Source organism: Hypanus sabinus, chromosome 8, assembly GCF_030144855.1.
Source record: "Hypanus sabinus isolate sHypSab1 chromosome 8, sHypSab1.hap1, whole genome shotgun sequence".
Lineage (NCBI taxonomy): Eukaryota > Metazoa > Chordata > Chondrichthyes > Myliobatiformes > Dasyatidae > Hypanus > Hypanus sabinus.
Window position 1 is genome coordinate 160700182 of NC_082713.1, and position 21893 is coordinate 160722074.

The 21893-nt window shown below is 38.7% G+C and overlaps 1 protein-coding gene across 3 annotated transcripts in view; it reads right to left on the reverse strand.

Annotated features, from left to right (window-relative positions):
• Positions 1–6152: 6152 nt before the first annotated feature.
• Positions 6153–21893, reverse strand: part of lin7a (lin-7 homolog A (C. elegans)) — a 68389-nt gene continuing 52648 nt past the window's right edge. For 2 of the 3 annotated variants that reach the window (XM_059978388.1, XM_059978387.1), the window contains exons 5-6: positions 17000–17206; positions 6153–8344 (exon numbers count right to left, since the gene is read on the reverse strand). In XM_059978388.1, the coding sequence (XP_059834371.1) occupies positions 17000–17206 (207 nt within the window). In that variant the 3' untranslated portion in view covers positions 6153–8344. The remainder of the gene's footprint in view (positions 8345–16999; positions 17207–21893) is intronic. The other variant, XM_059978389.1, reaches the window with a different exon arrangement.

A 21893-nucleotide genomic window follows, 5' to 3' on the forward strand; every position in this document is an offset into this window, starting at 1 on the left:
TATTTAATGAAAGGGTTAAATGTTTTCTTTCTTGTGATGCTTGGACAACTTTGTTCATTATACACATCCATCCAGATTTATTCTTTCGTATGAGTGTAAATGGATAGATTGTTCAGTTCAGGATTTCCCAAACTTCTTTATGCCATGGACCCCCCACTATTAATCGAGATATTCACGGACCCCAGAATGGGAACCCCCGGTTTAGTAAGAGAGTTTGATATACATGACGGAAGAATGCTAATATTCAGTGAAAACAATTGGCCTCTGTTGTTTTGAAACTGATGGATGCATATGAATAAATTAAACATCAAAAATAAATTTAAATAGGTTAGGCAATGTTATAGAAAGAAAAGAATGAAAAAAAACACATTTGAAATTGAGGATGTTTTTAATTATCAAAGCTGGAAGAAAACGATGAATTGTGCAACTTCTTTAATGTCAGATTTTCTGGAACCTTGTGGTTGGAATGTTGATAACACAAACAATGGATTATGGTTTCCATTCACTCAAGTAATATCACACTGCGTTTTGGGTTAAGTAACTCAAAAGACCTACTTGATACTTGGCTTCATTGAATATATTTATAATGCAAAATTATGCTCTATAAACATTGAAAAGCCTAAATTTCTGAAACATGCTGTGCTTAATGTGTGGGAACGAACAATGGATGTCATTTCTAATTTTCACACGTGAAGTTAATGGTGTGAATTTCGTTCTTTTATGAGGGTCCTGATCATCTGCAGTAATTTTTATTTTTCAGCCTACACTAAAATGTGGGTGTAAATAATGGAAAAGTATGCGCAAAAATAGGCAAACATTGTTTGCAACATTCTGATACCACCCATGGGGAAATTCTGCATGAGAAATTTATTCATCATTGTGCCTGTCAACTTTCTCACAGAGTGCCTTTCCCTGTCCGTTGCACAGGGTACGGCTCTGCACTGCACATAAAATGCAGAGTGGGTCACTTGTACCTCATAAACAGGGAATTAGCTTTATCTGCCCTGTATTCAGCTCCACATTCCTTTTTCTCTAGTTCTCTGAATTTCTACAAAAGACAGATTTCCTGCTTGTGTACTTCTAGATCTGCACGTAACTAACAATCAGTGCAGGGAATTTTAAGTGGAGTTGCATTCCAAATCACCTGCAGTACCTTTGTCTTTTTAACCTTTTCAAGAGCCAATATATCTTAAGGAATGAAACACAAAATGAATTATTTGAAAAAAGTAAAGGTGGAGCAAAAGCGAATCAGTAAATAAAAGCAGATAAAATGTAGATGCTGGAAATGGGAGAATGTTGGAAATACTCAGATCAGGCAGCGTCTGCAGAAACTTTGTTTCTTACTGCACAAAAACTGTTTATTAGTAAGTACGGTGGAGTCTGGTTAATTGGGCCATCAGTTAATTGGACAGCTGCTTAATTAGGACAACGCTTAAAGAACAAAAAACAATCAAGAATATTTGGGACACCATGCTGCTTAATTGGGTCAACAGACCATTGCTGAACAGTTTCAAACTAGTGTTAGTAGTGTGCACTTTTGTAGCTGTTAAATGCTACACCATACTTCCAGCGAACAGCTTTTAAATAGCGTCTGTTGTGTTTATTTGTGTTCAAAAGCAGTGCATTTGTCACTGATAGCTGACAAGGAATAAGCAGTAAGATAATTCAGAACAGTTTTGCTCACGGTGATTTCAAGCATTCAGGCTTGGAGATGCCAGAAACCATCATAAGTAAAAATGAAATGATTTCACTACTTCAACAAGTTCGGACTATGAAGAATTTGAAGGTGTCGATAACCTCCTTGAATGTTTAGAAATAGTTGATTTGGCCCGGTACATCATGGGTAAGGCTCTTGCAACCATTGAGCACATCAACATGAAAAGTTGTAGGAAAGCAGCATCCATCATCAGAGATTCCCACCACCAGGTCATGCTCTTGCTACTGCCATCAGGTAGGAGGCACAAGAGCCTCAGGACTCACACAGCCAGGTTCAGGAACAGTTACTACCCATCAACCATCAGGCTCTTGAATAGAAGGGGATAACAATACTCAACTCTACTTGCCCCATCATTGAAATGTTCCAACAACCAATCATCTCACTTTCAAGAACTTTTCATCTCATGTTTTTGTTATTTATTGCTATTTATTTATATATGCATTTGCACAGTTTGTTGTCATCTGCACTTTGGTTGATCTTGCATTGATCCTGCTATAGTTATTATTCTATAGATTTGTTGAGAGTGCCCACAAGAAAATGAATCTCAGGGTTGTAGATGGTGACAAAGATGTACTTTGAAAATAAAACTTACTTTGAACTGAACCTGGTCCCTCCTGAATGCCACAAGTGAATCTATCCTGAAAGTGTTTTCTGTACTAAACATTTTCACTGTTTAAAATAAAATTCATTTCACTTTCCATTCTTTGTCAGTTTTATTCTATGTCCTCTGGTTCCTAATCCCTTCACCAATGGAGAGAATTTCTCTCTATTTACTCTGCCTTTACCCTTCATGATTTCAAATACTGTACCTTGGCGAGATCTCACAGCTTCCTTTATTCCAAGTTATCCACTCTGTCAACATACCTAACATCTCTCTTCCCAGGTATCACATTGGAAAATCTCTTGGAACATAGAATGTAGAACACTACAGTACATTACAGGTCCTTCAGCCCTCAATGTCATGCCAACCTTATACCCTACTCTAAGATCAATCTATCTTCTGCATTTTCTCCACATATCTTCACCTCTTTCCTAATGTCTGGGAGGTATAACTGAGTCCAGTACTCCAGTTGTGGCCATATCAGTGTCTTGTAATTCTTTAATTGTGATTTTCTTAGTCATGTGTTTTTATAAAGCCTGGCAGCCCAATGCATATTGTTAACCTGCTTTGTCACTTTCAATGAACTGTGCAAATATACTCTAGGGCTCCTGAACTCCTTTTAGATTTGAGCCTCACAGTTTTGCACTTTTCTTCTCACCAGAACACTCGCACGCTTAAAAGTTTCTCGGCATTAAATTCTATCCATCTCTTCACCAACTCCATAAGGGTATATACAGCTTTTAAGCCTACTAAACTGAGAGTTTATAACACCTCTCAGTTTTATGTCATCTGAAAGTTTAGATTCTACATCTAAGTCCAAATATCAACTTATATTGTGAAAATCCTGTTCCTACTAACAACCAGTGGGGAATTGTACTGTAACCTGCAATCCCAAAAGAATCATTAACTGCTACTTTGTTTCTGCCCCAGTTAAGCAAAGGGCTTTAATCTGAATGACAACCCTTTCATGTGTCACCTTGGCTATCTTTTAAAAGTCCATATATACACAACAATTGTATTTCCCTCACCAGCCTTCTTTGTTACTTTCATTAAAAGATATTGATAATTAGATCCAATTAGTCTTTAATAAATCTCCTCGTTTTCACCAATGAATCCAAATGGCTTCTAAATCAGTCCCTAATTATTGTTTCTAGAACATTGCCCAGCAGTAAAATTAGCCTGTGACTTCTGGGTTTAATTCTGTACACTCTTTGAATTAGTGTGTATCTTGCATTTTTTTCCCTCCCGAGTCTGTAAATGGTTTGAGAATTAAGGCTAATTATGGTGCTAATTTACTCACCTATATTCTCTCATTGTAATTTAGAATGCATCCTGTGTGGAAAAGATGACATTCATTTTAAGCAACACACACAAAATGCTGGTCAGGCAGCATCTATGGAAATGAATAAGCAGTCAATGTTTTGGACTGAGACATGTCTTTAGGTCTCCTCCTATTCAGGAGGGTCTTGACCCAAAGCATCATTTCCATGGATGCTGCCTGACCTGCTGAGTTCCTCCAGCATTTTAGGTATGTTGCTTTGCAATTCCAGTATCCACAGAATTTCTTGTGTTTATCCATTTTAAGTATATCTACTTCCTCTTAATCAATTTTTGGCCCATTAGAGTGCTTTATTAGGATCAGAATGGTTTTGTAGGAGGGTGATAATAGTAAGGAAATATCTTCAGCCTCTCTTAAATCCTAGAACCAAGTTTAATTCCTCCACATTAAAAATGTGACTTTCCTTCACACAGTCCTCACACAAGTGGCTATAGAGTGCTTTGGAATACCAAGGCTATGAAAGTAATTACTAAAGTCTGATGTTCTAAGTCACCCGGTGGACAAATCAATCAAAACAGTCGCAAGAAGCAGAGAAATGGCTGCTGTATGCTTTGGTTCAAATTGGTTAGAAATGAGTTCTGCTTCCTCATGACAAGAAACTGAACAGCTTATATGCTGCATGAGAGCAGAAATGTGGCCATTCAGAATGACCTTTCCAATAGCTACTGTTGTACCTGAACTTGAACAAGAACAGGATAATGCAGTCAAGGCTGTAAGCAGGATCCCAGCACCTTCAAGTAGAATTGTACATCCCAAATCTTATTGGAGTTTAAAATATCTTCAAATGCTTAAGTGTCTCAAATCAAATCCCCAACTCATTCAGGAGCAAGATATAAAAAGGTTATAACTGTTTCTTTGTCACTTGACAGATTGTAATAGAAGTAATGATAATATCCAACAAAGGTAGTGGATTTGGCCCAGTACATCACGGATAAAGCTCTTCCTACCATTGAGCACATCTACATGAAACACTGTTGTGTAAAAGCAGCATCCATCATCAGAGAACACTACCACCTAGGCCATGCTCTTTTCTCACTGCTGCCATTGGGTAGAAGGTACAAAAGCTTCAAGACTCACAGCACCAGGTTCAAGAACAGTTACTACCCCACAATCATCAGGCTTTTGAACAAAAGGGGATAACTACACTCATTTGCTCATCCATTGAGATGTTTCTACAATGAATGATCTCACTTTAGGGACTCTTATCTCATGTTCTCAATATTTATTGCTATTTAGTTATATTTGCAAGTGCATAGTTTGTTGTCTTCTGAACTCTGGTTGATCTTTCATTGATTCTGTTATAGTTACTATTCTATAGATTTGCCGAGCCTGCCCACAGGAAAATGAATCTGAGTTGTATATGGTGCTGCATATGTACTTTGATAAAAATTACTTTACTTTATAAATAATTGGTATGAAGGAAATGGTTTCATTGGTCAAATACTTGTTTTAGATACTGGCATTTGATTCTTCAAGACAATAGGACAATTTCTTTATTTCCTTCCTCTTAACTCTGGCACAGTGTGGCAAAGGGAGCTCTGTGTTTAAAAGGTAATGCAGGCAATGCCTGCTGATGAAATGTCACGTAAGCAAACTTCCAGGACTGTACTTCAAATCATGTCATATACTATCAGTCATCTGTATTCCTTAATCTCTACACATTCAGATCATTGTTCATGGCATGAAATACATGATTATGTAATTTCACTAACATCATCTCTAAACTCAACTGCAGGGAATGTCCAAATCCAATTTTATGGGGATATTTGATCTTTGTAGATAAAATTTGTCAACCTATACTGTTAAAATTCTGATCAGAAGTTACCTCGATCTTAACACCCAGTACTCTATCACTAAATACATCATGTCTACCAAAAAATACTGGCAGGCTATTTAGCTAGGATCAAGATAAAAATCATTCCCCATAAACCACACCAATGTTTAGTAATGCCTTACTGAACAGTCAGTTTATATATTTTCTGCAAATTAAAAAAAAAACGATCTGGAGATACTCAGCAAGTCAAGCAGTGCCTGTGGAAAAAGGAACTGTTGAGTGTTCAGTCTAGTAATCTTAAATCAGAATACAAGTTCTGAATTAAGGACTGATGAAATGTCATTTACTTGTATTCACTTAATTTTCCTTTCCACAGATGCTGCCCAGCTTTTAAGTGTTTCTACTTTTGTTTGCTTCATTTCACATTTCTAAATACGTGTCTTTTTCACTCCTGTTCTACATAATAATGAACCTTCCTTCATTTATTTAACCATAAAGTGGTCTTTCCAAAACATCAATCTTACTTGCTGCATCACCACTTTAAGACGCTAAGAATAACTTCTGATTAATTCTATTGGTATTAGTATTTATAAGTGCTCCTGATATATGTAAAAATAATGTATTATTTTGTGCAGTGCAACAATCACTGGGGGGGGTAAAAGGTTTTTTGACAAAATAGGAATCAATAAGGAAAACAGACACAAGCACATCACTGGAGTGATCAAGATTTCTATCTGTTTTTAGAAATTAAATACATTCTCTGTAAACAATCTAAAGTTTTATCATAAACTGAAAATGAAATACTAAAAACACTACAAAATTGGAATTTTTAGTTGAGATACAGATGACATCTTTGCATCAAACACTGTATGGATCACATAAAACAGCAGTAGACTATAATTATCCAAATACACATTGATAGACCAGTACATTGGGTATGAAATCTTAGTTTCTGGTTAAGCCCAAATTTGGGAGGGAAAAGCAAATGATAAGAATTGGAGCAAAGTTGTTCATCCTCAAAATAGCAAATCAAACAATTCTGTACAATCAAAAGGAAATACAAAATCACATGAATAGAATTATATATTTTTTTCTAGATACACACAGACATATTTCTATTTGCTGTCTGCAAATATATATGTAACTTCTCTGCCTCATTGTAGAACAATGCCATTGTTACATTTTACAGCAGATTTGAGACTGAACAAAGTTAATGGATTCTTCTCCCTGAAGCTGGAATGCTACAGTAAACATTGGTGTAATGTCAGGGCTTAAGGTGATCCAGCTATCAGAGGTTGGTGTGGTTTGTATAATTGAGTTTGGGCAAGAGGGAAGAGAGCAAATTTTCTTTTTGAAACATAATGCAAATATATAATTTTATATAAATAACCATAGGAAATTAGAAATAAAACTATCAGCAAAAAAAAATCATATTATATACGTCTGTCCTGCAGGCTATATCTTTGATTTTTACCACTCCATATATCTAATTTTCTTCCAGAAACAGAGGCATTATTTCTAATAGAAATGTTCTTATAAAAAGTTCTTGTCAGTAAATTTCAAAAATTGAAGACTAAGCCAGAAGCTAATCAACCAAAAGAATGATGAGTGGAAACTCCCAGTGCAGATGTCACCAGCACATTTTAGAGCCCAACTCATTAAAGTTAACAGAAATGCAATTTTTTCAGCATAGGCATCTAATTGCTTCTCAATTAGCGGCCCAGGGAAGGAAAATAATAAAAGAATGCATCTGTGGAATGCTAGTTCAGCTGATTCTGTGTTCCTTCCAATTTACTGAATGGTGAATCCATTAAATTGTGAGCCACCTAATAAATAAAGAATATGTGGTCACATTTGTTCCTGAATGCCTTCGTTATTTGCATTCAATATTCTTTCACTTTAGAACCAGTATATACTTACTTTCTGCATTCTTTCCTTGCACTGATACTATCAAGTATGTCAACTTTCAATAACAAATCTAGTAATAAATATTTCACGAACGAGCCATGTATTGACTCTCTCAATTTGTCATAAATGTGCAGTAACAAAAATAAGCCAAACAAAGAAGATCACAAAATACTAAGATGAAGCTCAATGGAGCAAGCAGAAAGTGGATGGGTTCAAATTGGGATGTTGAATTATATCAGTGGAGCTGCTAATAATTACAAATGGAAGGAATATCATTGAGTGAAGATCTATTATTTGTATTTCACATCTTTCAATTGAAGAGGTGGGAAAATTGGAGAGATTGCACTAAAATTGGTTGAGTACTCAATTGAAAGCTTATCTAGTTAATCAATATATTAACTCATGATTCCTTTAAATATTAAATGATACATCATAATAATTTTCTAAACATAACTTGATTTTATGAATAGGCACAAGATTTTTAATACAATGAAATCTGATTGGAAAAATAATATTTTATGTTAATATGCAAAAACATTAAAATTCAAAATTTGATAATTCTTTGGAGTTCCCTTTGGAAGTATTATTTGAAAACACTTATTTTATATCAATGCAATTATACTAAACACAAAAATGGACAGTGCCAATAGGGATGGCTTTAAATTAGGGAAAGACCATATTCTGTATGTATAAGCATTTGCTGAGTTAGAATCCATTATTCAAAAGAAGAATCCTAACTTGTAAGAACTACTGTGACTCCAATAGAGGCGTTCAATTACTTTCCAAAAAATCTTGTGCCATTTTGTTCTAAGCTATGCTAAGCTTAGCTAAAACTATCATTTACACAATATCTTGGGTTTGAATGAGCTATATACACATCTTCACAAATGATCAATTTTATCTGAAGGTTGCTTCTCTTCTCCACAGCAAAACCATGATTGCAGTGTGGTCCTTTGAGTTGGCAGCAATTACCACTTGGATCCTGGAAACTCCTGCTGAACAAGTCTGAAAACGGATACAAAAGATCAGAATCCTCGAGTAGGTATCTTATGAAAGATTATTTAATTTTAATTAAATTTTGGTCAAACTACATGTTACTTTTCAAAATCTTTCAATTATAAACAATATGCATTATTTACAAGAAGTCTTAAATACTGAAACATTTCCAACCCAAATTTAGTTACTTTTCCCTCCTTCAAAGCTTTGCTGTATTAAAACTCTTAACAATCCAGAATCTGATCATTTGGAAATCCTTAGCTTTATTTGTCATATATACATCGAAACATACATCATTTGCGTCAACAACCAACACAGTTTGAATGTGCTGGGGCAGCTGACAGGCGTCGTATGTTTCCTCTGCCAAGGTAGCACGTGAAAGGAATCTGGAACACCCGGAGGAAATTCACACAGTCACGGTCAGACGGCTAATACAAACTCCTCACACACAGCAGCGGCAGTTGAACCCCGATCACCGGCACTGGAGAGTGTTAGGCTAGCCACTACGCTACTATGTGGTTTGCAAATGGAGCTGGGGACTAGATCCCTTGCATATTTTAGTTTGCTTGACAAGGTTAAACTTACATAGTGAACTTCTCTACAGCTCAGGATCCCACTCCTTTGAACTTGCTGTGTTTACTGAAATGTACTTTCTTACTGTGAGAAATAAAAGCAAGTTGGGGTAACAAAGTAACCTCCAACAGATTGGAAGATCTGCAAACCTGGTACTACTGAAGTCCCAAGGATGTCGGAATTTTTAAGGTATATTTCTTACTTAAATGATCTGAGGTCAATATACATACACTTGTTACTGATATCTACACTGCAGGAAGTACCACAGCCAAGCCCAATTCTGATTCAAATTACCCCTGACATCCAAATATATATTCTAAGTTACAATATGGGCCAGACAAAGTGGCAAGATTGGAAGTCTGCCACCAAGTCATGAGCTTGTCTGTATGTCTGACCTGCATCAGATCAGATCCGTCATTGACGGTAAAAAAAAACAAACAGGAAAGGGAGCAGTGGGTAATGCAACCTCCAAGTCTACTTTGCTGCTCAATAAGATCACAAGCAAGCATTGACATCCCTTCCTTTCTCTTGACTCACTTTTCTATCTTCTGATACCTTGACTGTTCAAATCTCTATTGATCCCTTTCTTCTTGAGTGAACATCACCAGCCTCTGAAGTAGAAAATGTCAAGTCTCTTGTATGAACAAATGACTCTTCGTCTCAGTTGTAATGACACCAGAGCTCTACATTCTCCTGCAGGGAAACACTTTCTCTTTGCATCAGCTCTACCATTTTAAAGAATTTTATCAGTTTCAATTAAATTAACTTGAAGTCTTTCAAATAACATGGAATATTTTGTATGTCCCTGTTAATTAATCTGTTTTCAAGGCATGGACCTCATTTCCCATAAATCAATTTGTAAACATTTGTTGCACCATCTGTAAGGCAAATACTGTAACTAATTCAGTTCTGATGCGAGGGTATTGACCTGAACACTGACACTATTTTTAGCTTCACAGAGCCCTTCTCTCCTTCCAAGTTCATATTTTTGTTTCAGATTTGTAGTACAAGAACATCCTTTCTTAGGGAAGAAACCATCATAATCAGGGACCCCCACCACCCAGGCCATGCTCTCTTCTCTCACTGCTGCCATCAGGAAGAAAGTACAGGAGCCTCAGGACTCACACCACCAGGTTCAGGAACAGTTATTACCCCTCAGCAATCAAGGTCTTGAATCAAACTTTACTCAACCTCAATTGCTCCATCATTGAAATGTTTCCACAACCCACGGACTCACTTTAAAGGACTTTTCATCTCATGTTCTTGATATTTATTGCCTATTTATTACTATTTCTTTCTTTTTGTATTTGCACATTTTATTGTCTTTTTCAAACAGGTTGAATGTCCAAATTGGTGTGGTCTTTCATTGATTCTGTTATAGTTATAATTCTATGAATTTGTTGAGTATACCCACAAGATAATGAACCTCAGGATTGTATATTGTGACATATACTGTATGTACTTTGATAACTTTGAACTTTGAAAATCAAAGTCAGTTCCCACAGTATTCCAGATGTATTGTCACTAATTCTGACAACATTCTCCTATTCTTATACTCCCTTGTTTGCAATTAAATCTGACAAACTATTTGCCTTTCTACAGTAATTGTTTACAACCTTTATGATTTTTGTACAAAAGCACCAAAAACATGTCAAGTAACAAATTATCTATTGATAGATGATCAAAATAATTAAATACTGCAAAAAGTCCTTTCCAATAATCACATATTCTTTACAGAAACATCTGAGTAGGAGTCATTTTATCTGTTTCCTATTCGCATTGTGTTGCCTGTTGCGTGTTTATTGTGTTTATTATGGTAGTCAGTCACGTGGGTGGGGATGTATTTGAAGTGAAGAGCTTTAATTACATGTTCATGTTTTTTAGAGTCATTCTATTTGTGTTTAACTTTGCTTAAGTACATTTAATATCCCTAGTGTGATGTGTGATGAGCAAACCAGGCGGAGATGGGGTCCGGAGTTGACCCCCCTGTGAACTATGCTGCTAACGAGAGAGAGAGAAGAAGAGGGGGGAGGCATCCTGCTGCAGATGCTGATAATGAGAGAGAGAGGGATGATTTAGTATTATGGCTTCTTTGCTAATTGTTTACTTTGCTTCAAGGACACTTTGCCTGCTTGTGTGGATTCCTGCTGAGACAGCACGGTGGTACCAGGTGATGGACAGCTGAAGGATGGCTGGTACCCCGTTAGGGGAGATAAAAAGCAAGTCTGCTGAGACACAAGCAGACACACCACGGGACACTGAAAGAGCATTGTGCACCCATGATAAGGTGGGGGTTTGGAAGATCGATTCGGGGGAATCGACCAGAGGCTCACAGTGTGTGAAGGCAGACCAGTGGGGGCTTGTGTGTATGTCCCCCCCTCGGCTGGGTGACAGGCTCACCATTGAAGAACGGTCTGGCCAGGTACGGAGGGGTCACAGTCGGTAACCACAACAGCACAATAAGACAACGGAAGGTTTGCCTGCAACCGCGCGCGCGCTCTCTCTCTCGCCCCCCACCCCAATGGTACAACAGCAACTACCTCGACTTAAACTAAACTGAACTGAACTGAACTCTGCATCATTGTAAAACTATTCATTTACCCCTAGACTTCGATAGAGCTTGGTTTTGATTCCTATTTCCACACTTCTGTATATATATTTGCTAACCTGTTTTATATATATTTGCATTTTATAGTACTATATTACTTAGTTTACTAATAAACACCATTAGTTAAAGTAATACCAGACTCCAAAGTTTTATTCCATTTCTGCTGGTTTGGTAACCCGTGACACTAGTTTTAGTTTCATTATTTTTACCACTTCAAGACTGTTTGTTGCTAGTTTCTTAATAAAGGATCATATACATTTGTTTGACTTTGAATATTATTATTACTGGATACCACAGAAGATGCGTCAATCAGGATTAAAAACCACCCCACCTATCATGCCTAGTCTCAGTGCGATGTTGGTTTGTATCAAGTAACTGCGACAATTTGTTTGTTTCACAATAATCTTTTTGTGCATGCTGCAGAATGCAAATAAACCAGAAATTAAGTTTGACATTTCATCCCCTATTCCTGATCCCTTTCAAATCATGTGAACTACCTAATTAATTCTATTGGATTGGCTCACCATGGAAACAGTCTTTGAACAGGTATTAAGTTTTCAAGGCTTTATAAAATGACTTATGTACACTGGACGCTTTAAACCATATTGTCAAAGCATTAATTTTCTGAGAAAAAATAAAAAAGTAAAAGTCACAAGACTTCAATTTTTTTCTATTAATTACAAATAATTAGCAATGGTCCAAAAAGAATTATTGAATATAGTAATAATTCCTTTGCTCTGATATTAATTAATCTAGAGCAAGGTATTAGAAAATAAAATTACAAATTGCAAAATAAATATTTTGAGTTTGTATTTATTTTAAAAACTAGTACAATGTTTAGTGAGATATTAAATTCTGTTCAAGCGAACAGACAAATATGATATGCACTCGATACTAATCATAAACATGTGAAATTCTACAGATGCTGGTGTTACGTATCCTGTAACTGGATAACTTACCAGCAAAGATAGGGAGGTCTGTTGTCACTATTTTCAAACGTTTTTATTTATAAAGGGACACAAAAGTGGGATTAATACATACATTCAGATAGTGCACATCGTCAACACTCAATCTAAAGCGCGGGTATAGTAATAATCATCATTAAGAAGTGAGCTCTGCTGGTGTCTAGGGGTTAATAGATTGTCCGTTGGAAATATAAAAGTCACTCTGGAAGTCTGCAGGCCTCAGCCCTTTGAAAATCGCTGGGTTTCACGTGGGGCGACCGAGAGAGAGAGATGGGGGGAAGAGAAAGAACTTGCCGAGTCTTGATGAATCTTCCATGAAATCGGGGGACCGTTGGTTCCCTCTCCCCGATGTTAGTTAAAAGCGGTTTTCTGTGATTCCAGCCACAAATTCCAATCCCGGAATCTAACGCACGTGGCTTCCTTCAGAATGGCTTCCCGCTGCTGCGGGATCACTCTCTCGTGTCTGAGGGGCTGTCCCCCTGAGACTCTCCTTTATACTTCCTCACGGAGTCGCAGGTGTCAATCAGGTTGGGATGATGCAATCTCTCTCTCAACCAGCCCACCCTGCCCGAGGGCTTTTCACATGGTCTCCATGAGACAATAGTTGCTGGCATCTTATTCTGTATCCCTGGCGGGACGTGCAATTTTTCACGTTTCTCTCACTTCCTGGGTCTACTGACCCCCCCTCCCCCCCCCTCAATGGGTGCTCTTGCGATTCTCACAAAGCAGGGGGCTGGGATCATAACACTGGAAATCCAAAACAACACACACAAAATGCTGGAGGAACTTAGCAGGTCAGGCAGTATCCATGGAAAAGAGTAAACAGTCGACGTTTTGTGCCAACACCCTTCTTCAGGACTGAGAAGGAAGTGGGAAAGATGTCCCCCATTCTGCTATAACACTAGTTACTGTAAGTTCGATTTTACAACACAGGTCAAATTTACTGTCATAAGCTCAAGTACAGTGAGGAACAGGTGCAATGAAACAACTGCTTTGACTTCTTATCTCTCCAATGATCCTCAAAATATATACGTATATATATAATCTTTATTTTAATTATGAATTTGTACTCACAGTAAAGTTCTCTAGGGATTGGCACATTTGTCTGACTGCCTGTCTATCTTGAGGCATATTTTTACAGAAATGTTCTAAAAACAATTTATTTTGATAATGCTGGTCTTCATGGACAGAAATATAAAGAGGTTTGAATGAGAATTTAGACATTTTTAGCAGTGTGAATAAACATATTTATTTTCCCAGTGGTTGGAATAACACAAGATACTGGAAACCATGGAGGACAGATAAGATACTTTGCTGAAGTTTCCTTCCTTAATTATTCTTAAACAAATGAGGGTTGAAATGAAAGAAAATCTGCTTGATTTCCTTACACTAATTAAAGCTGGTGGCAAGTATTCTACTTTGAAAATGCTTTGAAGCTTAAAGTTGAAAATCTATTGGCAAGGAATCTGCTTTGAAAAAGCAATGTAGTGAAAATCATTAAAATAATTTAAATGAAATATTGCCTGCATGGAATTCAGAGAGAGAATGAATAGACGTTATTTAAGTTTTGAGCACATAACAGCATTGTCTTTGTTACTAAATAGGTGGATACTTCCCGACCTTCAAAATAATTGTCTGATTTAATTGTGTAGCCCAAGTCATGCAGATTGTTCTTGTAAAACATTCCTAATTCCATTCTCTCCTTAATTATTGACTTAGATATTAAATTAGAGTTTTGTTCTTGCCCAACAATCCATACTTCATCAGTTGCTCTAAATAGCCCATTTTCAACTTGAAAGTGTCAACAGTATTTATCAATGATACTACCACTGAAACTTTAATGTCATTTTTATTACATTTAACTTCAATATTTTCCATACTTTTCTGTTCAACTTGGGTAACTTCCAAATTTCTCTGCCTTCTTCCTTGCTCTCCTCTTTCTGTTGCAGTTGCTGACTTTCATTGCCTTTCTCTCTCAATACAGATGACCTATTAACCAATTCTACATTTTCTAATTTTCAATCAATTAGATCCTCCTCATCCCAATTCATTCATCTACCGACAGTTCCTTCCCTCTTAGTTTCTTCACTCCAGCATTTCAGCCTTTGCAATGATAAAACAATAATTAAAATCAACTTTTGGCTCACAACTGTGTATAATAAAATTTGTTCTATAATGTGACCACTGTGTCCCTCCTTTCTCTGACCCAAAAGCAAAGGAAAAAGTTATTCTCAATTGCTTACTCCTTGCTTTAATTTCCTACTTAGTATAAAATTTCCTGCTCTCGCTTTAGGTGGAAAAATTACAGATGTTTTTAATATGTTAAAGGCAACATACGAGTAAGGTTTCATATGTTACATTTACAAAACATTAAAAGATATCATTGACTACTCAGTGGGGTTCCTTCCTTGGCCAACTTAAGGATGGTGAAATGATAAAGGGAGACAGATCATGTTGTATATACAACAGAGGAAATGAGAGAACCCAAACACTACATGAAATACTGCATCTTTTACACAATTGAGCAATGCTTCTTTACTTTTGTTCTTTATCTTTTTTTTTATGCAGTTCCTTAAGATTTGTTTCCATTCCAAAAATCTACATTCTCCGGTATGGGTGGGGCTGTAGGTTTTTGAGGAATAGATCTGTGCATTGGATAAGAACACATGTTCTTTCCCCCCTTCTTTGTTGGGTTTCTGCATGCATCCTACAAAGGGGTTCTAGGTTCCCATTGTCTTCTGCGCTTTGATCAGGCATGTGCCAGGCACATGAGACAGTATGACTGGTACAAATTTTCAAAGAATGCCCCCAAATCATTTCCTTGGCCCTCCTGGAAACCTCTTGTCATGAGAGGCTAGACTGTTGTCAATTATGCCAATATCCAAAAAAGCCCATGACTGAATCCCGCCACTCCCTCAATTTCCAACCCATGATTTGATCACTAGACCATTTGCCTAGGTGACTACTTTCCTGATCCTGAAGCAGACTACTCCCATGTTATCTTAAACATGTAAAAGACCCTCCCACAGTTAATATCTGAATAATTAACCCACAGATCCCCAGTCCTAACTCCTCCTGTGAGTGATACATATGTCTACAATTCTGTCTTGGAACAACCCCAACTCCTCCACTGCTTCTAGCACTCCAACATCCATCTGACTGACTAAAGACCAATGTAAGATGCTGAAGGAACTCGGCAGGTCAGGCAGCATCTATGGAGAGGAATAAAGAGCAGACATTTCGGGCTGAGATCGAAGGGTCCTTTCCTGACCTGCTGAGTTCCTCCAGCATTTTGTGTGTTACTCTGGATTTCCAGCATCTCTTGCATTTATGATTAAGATCAATTCTCTTTTTTGATGTTGTTTAGCTTATCCTGGGAGGACCTGGCAAAGACATCTCCTAGCACTAAGTTGGCAGCTGTAGTTATATAATGATTCTGAAGCATACTAAAAGGTAGGGATCACTGCTGCCTAGTAAGCTAGGAGATTGATGCTGAACCTTGGTCCTGATCATTAAACATTCTGTTCCTCAATCAGGTGAAGACTGTGCTGGCATTCCAGAGACTTTGGTGAATTTCCTCACTGATCGTTTCACTCACTCATGACTCCTGAAATTCAGAAAGTGATCTGCTTTTCCATCTTAAACCTTTTATTGTCAGGGGTCAGTGTTGCGCACAGAGGTGGGGCAAGGGTCGGTCAGTCTTATGGCTGTTTAGCGTAAGGCCCAAATGTTTGTATGTTTCAGTGAAGAAGTCATTGATAGCCCAGAGCTCAGACTTTGACCAGCTCCATCCACAGGTATGTTTTTCACATCCAGAGTAGCAAATATCTTGAATGAGATGCCAAAGGGGGTAGAGGAGGCAGGTGGAATTACAATGTTCAAAAGGCAAAAGACTGCTGGAGAAGCTCGACAAGTCAGGCAGCATCTTTGGAGGGAGATGGATGGTTGATGTGCTGGGACAGAACACTTAGAAGTTTGAACAAGTATTTGTAAAGGGAAGGCATAGAGGAACATGGCACAATGCAGGCAGGTGGGGTTAATGTAGATGGGCATCACAGCCAGCATGGAAGAGGTGTGACCCCGGGTTGTTGAGAAAGGCAAGAGGCCTCGAACAATAACCTTTTGCAGGAGTGCAGCTTTAACATCATTGTGCAGAAGATATAAAATGGAGAGGAATATCTCAGGGCAACCAAATGTTATAATCTTTCAGTATCAAGACGAAGACTTTGGTGATATCAACAAGGACTATGTCTAGTGATTGATGCTGCTCCTTCCACCTTCTGCCCTTTCAGAGTGAAACTGTTTACCATTGAATGCACTTACATAGAACGCCGTCATAAGAAGTCAACATACATCATCAAAGACCCCCACATTCCAGGCCATGTCTTCCTCACACTACTACTATCAGGCAGGAGCAGAGAAGCCTTTGGTCCCACACCATAAGCTATTACCCTACGACCACAATTTGAGGAAATGTACTTGAACTTCTAGGTTGAACGATAATACGGATACTCTCACCTATGACATATGATTTTGCTGAACTTGCTGCTGCTGCTGCTGGAGCAGAAGTTGCTGCTGCTGCCTGCGTCGGGCAGTCCGCAGTTTCTCAAACCTTGCCTCCATTTCCTCCAGCACCTTTGGAGTGTAACGCACCACCAGCTTCACACTGCTCTGAGCAGCCTTCAGCAATTCCACTGCCTTCTCATGGTGTTCCCCTTCCACACTCTGGAAATTGGAGCAGTACATATGTAGTCACCAAGCAGACTGTTGTGTAACATAGAGACGTTTCATTTATATCCTCCACATTCACCTCCTCAACCAGAGGCAATGGAGCCCGAAAAAAACATTCAGTGCCCTAAGCATAGCTTTGTTTAATTTCACATAGAAAAGGTTTCCTTATTTGAAAGAAAGGGGAATGCAGATGTTTAGGGTGGAACTGAGGTAAGACAGGGGAAAGGGTTGGGGAAAGGATGAGAGGTTGTCCTACCTTTGAATTAATTGCATAACAACACATAGAACATAGCAATGTGCAGCACAGGGACAGAGCCCTTTGCCCCATCATGTCTGCCTCAACAATGATGCTAATCTACTTAATCCCATCTGTCACATGTAGTCCACATCCCTTTATTCACTGCCTATTCATTAGTCTGTCTGGGGGCTTTAAAACATCGCTATTATATTCACTTCTACCATGTCTCCATGCACCAACCACTCTCTATGTAAATATCTTGCCTGCACATTTCCCATTCTCACCTTAAATCTATGCTCTCTAGTACCTTATATTCTCAACCTGGGGAAAAGACAATCTATATTGTCCATTTTTCTCACAATTGTACAAACGTTTGTACATACTATACTTCCATTAACTCACCTCCAATGCTTCAGACAAAGCCATTCGAATCTGTCCAACCTCCAACAACTAGTACACTCCAGTCTTGGAAACATCCTGGTGAACCTCTTCTGTACTCTTTCCAAATCCTCCCCATCCCTCCTCTTGTGCAGTGACTTGAACTAGACACAATACCTCCGATGTGCCCCAACCAAAGTTTTACATAATGGCAAAAGAGCTTCTCAGCTTTCACACTCAGTGTCACAACTGAGTAGGCAAGTAAGCCATATGCCTTTTTATCATTTGTGTTGTCACATTCAGGAGCTTTAGGCTTACACCCCAAGATCCCTCTATATATCAATGCTGTTTACCATGTATTTTCTCTTAGAATAGAGACTTCCCAAATGCAAAACCTCATACTTGTCCAGATTAAATTACATCTACATTTCCGTGCCCAAATTAATAACCAGTCTACAACAACAACAACACACAAAATGCAGAAGGAACTCAGCCTCCATGGAACTTAACAAACAGTTGATGTTTTAGGCCAATGAAGCAAAGGAAATGAATGGGGAATGGGGAATAAATTGGTGGGGTGAGGGGAAGAAGGATAGCTAGAAAGTAACAGATGAAGTCAGGCAGGTGCAAAAGAAAAAGGGCATCAGAGGAAGGAATCTGATAGGAGAAGGCAGTAGACCATAGGAGAAAGGGAAGGAATCAGGGGGTGGTGATAGGCAGGTGAGAAGAGGGAAGAAGCCAGCATGAGGAATAGAAGAAGAAGTGAAAAAGAGTAATTCTTTTTTAACCAGAAGAAGAAATCAATATTCATACCATCATGTTGGAAGCTACCTAGAGAGAATATAACTAAAACATCTTTTGAATACTATGTTACAATAGTCATGGGGTATTTCAATATGCAGGTAGATTGGGAAAATCAAGTAGATGCTGGATTACAGGAGGGGGATTTTCTAGAAAGCTTATGACATAGGCTTTTTTGGGCAGCTTGTGGTTGAGCCCACTAGAGGATCAGCTATTGTGTATCGGCGTTATGCAATGAAACAGAATTGATTAGGAAGCTTAAGGTGAAAGAACCCTTAGGGGAATGTGACATTAATATGATTGAATTCACTTTGACATTTGAGAAGGTGAAGCTAAAGTCAGATGTATCAGTATTACAGAGAAGTAAAGGACATTACAGGGGCATGAGAGAGGAGTTGGCCAGTGTTGATTGGAAAAGAACACTGGCAGGGATGACAGCAGAGCTGCAACCATTGGAATTTCTGGAAGCAATTTGGAAGGCACAGGATATATACATCGCAAAGAGGAAAGATCAAACAACCATGGCTAACAAGAAAAGTCAAAGTCAACATAAAGGCCAAAGAGAGGGCATATAATAAAGCAAAGATTAACGGGAAGTTAGAGGATTGGGAAGCTTTTAAAAACCAACAGAAGGCAACTGATAAGGTTATTAAGAAGGTAAAGATGGAATACAAAAGTAAGCAAGCCTATGGTATTAAAGAGGAGACCAAAAGTTTCTTCAGATACATAAAGTGTAGAAGAGAGGCGAGAGTGGACATTGGACCTTTGGAAAATGATATTGGAGAGATAGTAATGGGGACAACAAAATAGCAGACAAACATATTAAGTATTTTGCATTAGTCTTTACTGTAGAAAACACTAGCAGTATGGTGGAAGTTCTAGCTGTCAGAAGGCATGAAGTATGTAGTTACCATAACTAGGGAGAAGGTTCTTGGGAAACTAAAAGTCATAAGGTAGATAAGTCACTGGACCAGATGGTGTACACCCCAGAGTTCTGAGAGAGGCGGCTGAAGAGATTGTGGAGGCATGAGAATCAAGAACAGAACATAGAACATAGAAATCTACAGTACATCACAGGCCCTTCTGCCCACAATGTTGTGTCAACCACGTAACCTACTCTAGAAACTGCCTAGAATTTCCCTAGCACATAGCCCTCTATTTTTCTAAGCTCCATGTACCTATTCAAGTCTCTTAAAAGACCGTATTGTATTGCCCTCCACCACCATTGCCAGCAATGCATTCCACGCACTCACCACTCTCTGTGTGAAAAACTCTCCCCTGACATCCCCTCTGTAACTACGTCCAAGCACCTTAGAACTATGCCCCCTTGTGTTAGCCATTTCAGCCCTGGGAAAAAGCCTCTGGTTATCCACACACAACCAATGCCTCTCATCTTATACACCTCTATCAGATCATCTCTCATCCTCCATTGCTCCAAGAAAAAAAGGTCAAGTTCACTCAACTTATTCTCATAATCCAGGCAACATCCTTGTACATCTTTCTATAGTATCCACGTCCTTCCTGTAGTGAGGTGACCAGAACTGAACACTCCAAGTGGGGTCTGACCAAGGTCTTACATAGCTGTAAGACCTCATGGCTCTTGAACTTAATCCCATGGTTGATGAATGGTTGATGAACACACCATACACCTTTTTAACAACGCTGTCAACCTGTGCAGCAGATCTGAGTGCCCTGTGGACACAGACCCCAAGATCTGTCTGATCCTCCACACTGCCAAGAGTCTTACCATTAAATCTATATTCTACCATAATATTTGACGTACCAGAATGAACCACTTCACACTTATCTAGGTTAAACTCCATCTGCCACTTCTCAGCCCAGTTCTGCATCCTATCGATGCTTCATGGTAACCTTTGACAAACCTCCAGACTATCCACAACACCTACAACCTTTGTGTCATCAGCAATCTTACTAACCCATCCTTCTACTTCTTCATCCAGGTCATTTGTAAAAATCACAAAGAGGAGTGGTCCGAGAGCGGATCCCTGTGGAACACCACTGGTCACTGACCGCCATGCAGAGTACGAACCATCTACAACCACCCTTTGCTTCCTGTGGGCAAGCCTATTCTGGATCCACAAAGCAAGGTCTCCTTGGATCCCATGCCTCCTTATTTTCTGAATGAGCCTTGCATGGGGAACCTTCCATGTAACTTTGGTTAACTGGGTTAGCTGTTTTATTGGGCCAAAATGTACTGGTCCTGATGTATCCCAATTAACCAGAATCCACAGTATTACAAACAGAGGTCCCAGTACTTATCCATGTGGAACATCGCTGATCATAGACTACCAGTCAGAATAACACCTTTCCACTATTGCATTCCATCTTGTATGACCAAGCCAAATTTGGATCCAATTTATCATTTGACCATGGATCCTATGTGACTGATTCTTCTGGACCAGACTACTATGAGGTACTTTGTGAAATGCTTTGCTAAGTTCTACGTAAGCAATATTGACCAATCTTTCATCATGAATCATCTTTGTCACTTATCAGATCTATGAGATCTGTATTTTGCGGTCAGCAGCAAGCTGGAGAAACCTTCCCATTTTGAACTACCAACCTCTGTTTCAGATTTCCTCTTTCCCAGTCATAGGTGTTGTTAGATATCAACAAAAATGGACCTCTGGTAAACATTAACAATGCTGTTAACTAGCAGGACAGATGACAGGGCTTCTGGAAAGTGAGGTGGCTAGGGAGGAGAGATTGGTCGCCATCTGCAGATAATGGGAGATTACGGTGGTGGGAAGTAGGCTTTCGGAAGTTTGGAGAGATTGGAGAGAGGATGGGGGTGGTCTTATCGGTGAGGTTGGGTGTGGTGCAAGAAGTCAGGGGTGTAAAAAGGAGGACTGGAAAGTTAGCAGGGGAGAGTCATTGTCATAAGGCCAGGTACCTAAAATATAAAATATCTGTGGGAGTGGCTGAACCAGGAAATGTCAAAGGGACCAAACGCTGTTCTGGGCAAGGCCCTTCCTCAGGACTGGAAAGAATTCGGATGTCTATCCCTTTCCTTTCCAGTCCTGATGAGGGGCCTTGGCCCAGAATGTCCCCTATGTACTGCTTTTCACAGATGCTGCCTGAACTGCTGAGTTCCTCCAGCATTTTGTGTGTGAAACATCATTGCGATTTCTCTTTCCACAGATCCTCCCTGTCTTAATGAGTATTCCCAGCATTTGCTGTTTCTATTACAGGGAATTAATAAAAGCTGTTTCTGGATCCTCACATTAAACAACGCAAGTATGC